The sequence below is a fragment of the Saccostrea cucullata genome, unplaced genomic scaffold (assembly GCF_032062105.1).
Source record: "Saccostrea cucullata isolate Sc308-1 unplaced genomic scaffold, CSIRO_AGI_Scuc_v1 ctg16070, whole genome shotgun sequence".
Taxonomy (NCBI): domain Eukaryota; kingdom Metazoa; phylum Mollusca; class Bivalvia; order Ostreida; family Ostreidae; genus Saccostrea; species Saccostrea cuccullata.
The window spans coordinates 3,019-7,506 of record NW_026940931.1 but is presented as its reverse complement, the minus strand read 5'-3'; the positions used below and the strand labels follow the sequence as shown (position 1 = coordinate 7,506).

Genomic DNA, 4,488 nt, shown 5'->3' with positions numbered 1-4,488 from the left:
TTTGTATGCAAGTACATCGGAGGGTAATGTGGGGGGTCTTAATAAATCGATCTAGTGCAAGGGCATACACTCTATGGATCAAAGTAAGCTTTTACATTTCAACTATAGAACTATTAAGGTATCTGAAAAGTGCTGCGATCCTGATGAAATCTTAAAGACAATTTAATTATATCAATATTTCATGCCGCTGACCAGCGAAAAAAATAGCATTCGGTCATACAAGTATACTTTTAACAATGAAATTGCAGAATTTAGACAGGATCGCAGCACTTTTTAGAAACTACAATGCATGTTGAAAATATTTATATAATAAACATGGAAATGTGACTTTCTTATACCCTTGCACTATTGATATTTATATGCAACATCAATACTGCACGTCAATGTGCTAAAATCGCGTGACTGCCGTATCACGTGACTAGTCTAAATATAAAATTTAATCGTCCTCGATATGTAGTTATCAATTATAATTGCAATTATCCGATATAAATAATGTACTAAAAATAATCGCTATCCCGATTACGAATACATTTTTATATACAAAATTTAGTCGATATTTCCATTGCGCACCTTAACTGTACTGCGTTCTATTATCATTTTTATAGTTGTAATACACTCAGTGAGATATCCACACATTATTACTCCTTTTTGAACGATAGTAAGTGAAAATTACAAAAATCGGATGTCCGCCATTTTGAATCGCCATTTTGACCTCTTTAACGCCATTTTCATGAAGGCCAGCATATTTTTTCGGATTCAGCATACTCGAATTAGGTTGAAAAACTATGCTGGACCAAATAATAATTATTTGCCGTTAGAAGTATTTTTTTCTATAAATCAGACCAGACTACTATAACGTCGTCAGCATATCAGTTGCAAAATCGGTTAAAAATACAGTTATATGAAATTGTAATTACATTGTTATTACATTTTTGAACATGTAATTTCTTCATTTTGTTTAATTTTTATTACTCAAGTGGAAAAAATTGCTTTAAAACAGTACATACGTGTCATTTTAATATGATGCGCGAAGTATTGCGCAATGAAAACAGCAGTTGTCCCCCTTAAAGTGTTTGTTGCAGAAGGACAAAGTTCTTTAAATTTACTAATTCCATTAACATATGTAATATTTTTAATGTTTTCTCTGACCACAAGATGTATCATATTTTAATCCTAAGCACAAAGAAATATTTTCTTTATCGAACGTTCTTTAAATGGTGGGAAATTGGAAATTTTTAAGCACATCTTTGATTATAGAAATAGCTTTTAATTATAAAGAGATCTTTTGTTACCAATGCATGTGTGAATGTATCGCTTTAAACTATTGGAAAACCTCAATATCGACTTAATTTTCTTCATTGTACAATTTAAGAAAATATAAGGAAAAAATATAAGGTAAATACACGTAGCTTAGTAGACCCAACATCCTGATATTTTTCAAAGTTTCTTTACCTGATATCCTGTTTTCTTTCTATAATAAAACTCATTTTGTACGAACACTGATACTGTGAATTCACGGATACTGTAAAGTAACTTGTATTCGCATGCCAGAAATTTTCGTGAGGTCCGCAAAAGCCTCGTCATCGTAAATATTCATCGCCGCAAACTAGTCCTAAAAGTGTATCTATTCAAAAAAGATCCAAGAAAGGCTTGATTGCGAAAATTGATAGTCTCGAACTAGTTTATACCTAATAAATCGCGAAATAATGTCATCACGAATTAAAGTTGGTTTACAGTATATAGCGAAATTATCTTGGATACCAAATGATATTAAGTTAACGGTTCCTTATACGGATAAATCGAATTATGGATATAGCGAAGTAATTCCATAGGTCCCAGTGACTTTGTTATAACCGAGTTTTACTGTACGTGTATCACAAAAAGTAAGGAAAATCTGTTCTAACTTATCACCGTTCAATTATCAACCCATTCATTGAAGAGAAAATGACATTTTTTGAGATCAAAGATTTGTGAAATTCTCGGAAAAGATAAGATTAGAGAGTCTTTAAAATTTACTAGATTTCTCTACTGATCCAAAAGGGAAAGGGGCACCTTCCAAATCAGGACACTTAATTACCACTTTTGGTCAGCTCAAAAAACAATGAAGAATTTATCATTCCCTATTGAGTTAATTAATTTTCTAGATTTCCCTTTTACAATTAATGCTAACTAAGGAACGTCCATAAAATAAAAAGTTTATCTCCTTGTAATTTTTTCACGTGTTTAACACAATTTATCAAATAAATATCGAGATACATTTAAAGTGGATATCACATTACCATAAATATTTAGAAAAGTTTGAATATATTCATAGATTGCCATCATCCGTTTGACTGTTACGACATCTACAACTGGGGTAGAAAGAAGACTGGAATTTATAAAATATTCCCTTTTAAAAGTGAAAACAACTTGACTTCCGTTCAGGTGTTGTGTGACATGGAATCAGCAGGAGGGGGTTGGACGGTAATATATTTTAAGATAAAACTGACAATAACTCTTTACATTCCTTTTGTCAGTTTTAAAAAGTACATAAATAATGTGTTCAAGGATTTTTAATTAATATTTTAATGGTATAATTAATGTTTCTATTTTTTAAGGCATAATTGTATTCTTAAGATTTTGTATTCTTTATATTTGAAAGATAATCTTATTTTAGGTCATTCAGCACAGGAATCGAGATAATCCCCGTGTAAATTTTAACACAACCTGGGACGAATATAAACGAGGTTTTGGGGATGTTAATGGAAATTATTGGATTGGTAGGTACATTTGCACAAACATATTCAACATATTCACATATCGAATCTGTATATATACATGTTATATATACCAGTAACATAATTGTTCATTTCTGTTTCTCTATTCAAGGATAGTTCTCATACTCTTGGTGTGCTCTTATTGTCATTATTTAGATGTGCGACTCTTGTTAGTTATCACAATTAACATGTTACACAGTTTGTCATACAATGCAATTTGCATTTTTATTGAATAAAGGATTTACTAATATGCAGGGAGTTACCATTAGTATATTACATTTTGTCAGAGGTCTCAGTAACATGAAAATACAGCCTAATAAAATCGTCTAAACAAATCTATTAGAAAAAAATGTGTCCAGGAGGTACAATGTTTTGTCACAAAATAGACAAACATTACTAAATATTTCTCTAAGAATATTCTACTGACACATTTTTTCGAAAGATAAAGAGAGAAATTAATTAAGCAAGATCTTATTTTGGGGATTTTTATCATTTTGACAGTAATAAAATAAATCTAAAACTTCAGGAAACGACGCCATTCGTAAGCTGACCACAGCCTACGAAAACTCCTTGTACATCAGAATGGAATCTACAAAGAAAAAGTCGTATGAAGTGCAATATACTTTATTTTCCATCTCCAATGAAACTGATGGTTACAGACTTTCTCTAGGGCAGAAGTCAGGAAACATTGGTAGATGACGATTATTCATTTCTTTCATTTAGTCGTAAAAATCTTTATAAACAGTAGCGTAACAAAATCATTAAAAAATAGGATTATATTTACTCAACATTTTTATTTTTAGCTGATAAATTCAGATCGTGGCACGAGGTGGTGAATCATCCCTTTTCCACGTTCGACCATGCCAGAAACAGGTGCGCGGCTCAGTGTGGATCTGGATGGTGGTACAAGAACTGTGCTCTTGTAAATCTTAATGCTCCTTTTGCTGGAGGACCCAGGGATCCTGTATGGGAAGGGATTATTTCAAGCGGCAGTGATCTTTTCTTATCAGAAATGATGATTAAAAGAAAGCACTAACATTTTTCTTCAATTTCAAAAACAAATTTAACATATGTTTAATTTTTTATTTATTTCATCTATTTTAATAAATATATCAACCAAATAAACAAATACCATTCATCATTATTGTGCACATATGAATCTATATTCACTCTGATATATTTTAAACAAAGCCGTTTTGTTGGTATGCAAACAAATAATTAAAAGAATTTTTAAAAGGCACATGAAAACATTTAACACTTAAATTCCCTGTTCTCTAGACTCCCAGATCCTTTCAATATTTGTTGGGTCCAATTATTTACATAGTCTTGCATTAACATTGAACAAAGTTATCCTGAACGGTCGAAAATTGGCAATGATAAATTTTATCCTAACTTCTTTTATCTGTATTCAATAGATAGTAGACAGTCATATATATCTGTTAAACATTGTGACTTGTACAAACAACTTGAAATTATTGGTGGGGTTTTTTTTGTGGATATTTTGTCTTATTGACAAAGTCACTTTCTTTAGACATTTATACAATATACACATCCATTATAAATACAATACAAACATTCTGTGCATGGTTCATTGCTCGAAGGCTATAAAAGTTCATAGATTTCGTGGGTACATATAGCCATTAATCACGAATTATTATGCTTCCTGTCAGTTTGTCTCTATATAACCCATACCCTACTATTCTCGCATAGAATTCTTCAATGCACACGGCGG

General features: G+C 31.3%; 1 protein-coding gene across 1 annotated transcript; it reads left to right on the top strand.

The window, feature by feature from the left end:
- The first annotated feature begins 2,340 nt into the window (after window positions 1-2,340).
- Window positions 2,341-4,176, top strand: LOC134256682 (angiopoietin-related protein 6-like). The gene is made up of 4 exons (XM_062739362.1): window positions 2,341-2,463; window positions 2,657-2,759; window positions 3,283-3,447; window positions 3,560-4,176. The coding sequence occupies exons 1-4, from the start codon at window positions 2,437-2,439 to the stop codon at window positions 3,790-3,792; spliced, it is 528 nt and encodes a 175-aa protein (XP_062595346.1). The 5' UTR covers window positions 2,341-2,436; the 3' UTR covers window positions 3,793-4,176.
- Window positions 4,177-4,488: the final 312 nt, after the last annotated feature.

Bases quoted from the DNA above. Each gene is read 5' to 3' on its own strand.
- LOC134256682 (XM_062739362.1), top strand. From the start codon at position 2,437: ATGGAATCAGCAGGAGGGGGTTGGACG. The intron at 2,760-3,282 runs GTAGGTACATTT...CTAAAACTTCAG, and splicing joins TAATGGAAATTATTGGATTG to GAAACGACGCCATTCGTAAG. The intron at 3,448-3,559 runs GTAGATGACGAT...TTTTATTTTTAG, and splicing joins GCAGAAGTCAGGAAACATTG to CTGATAAATTCAGATCGTGG.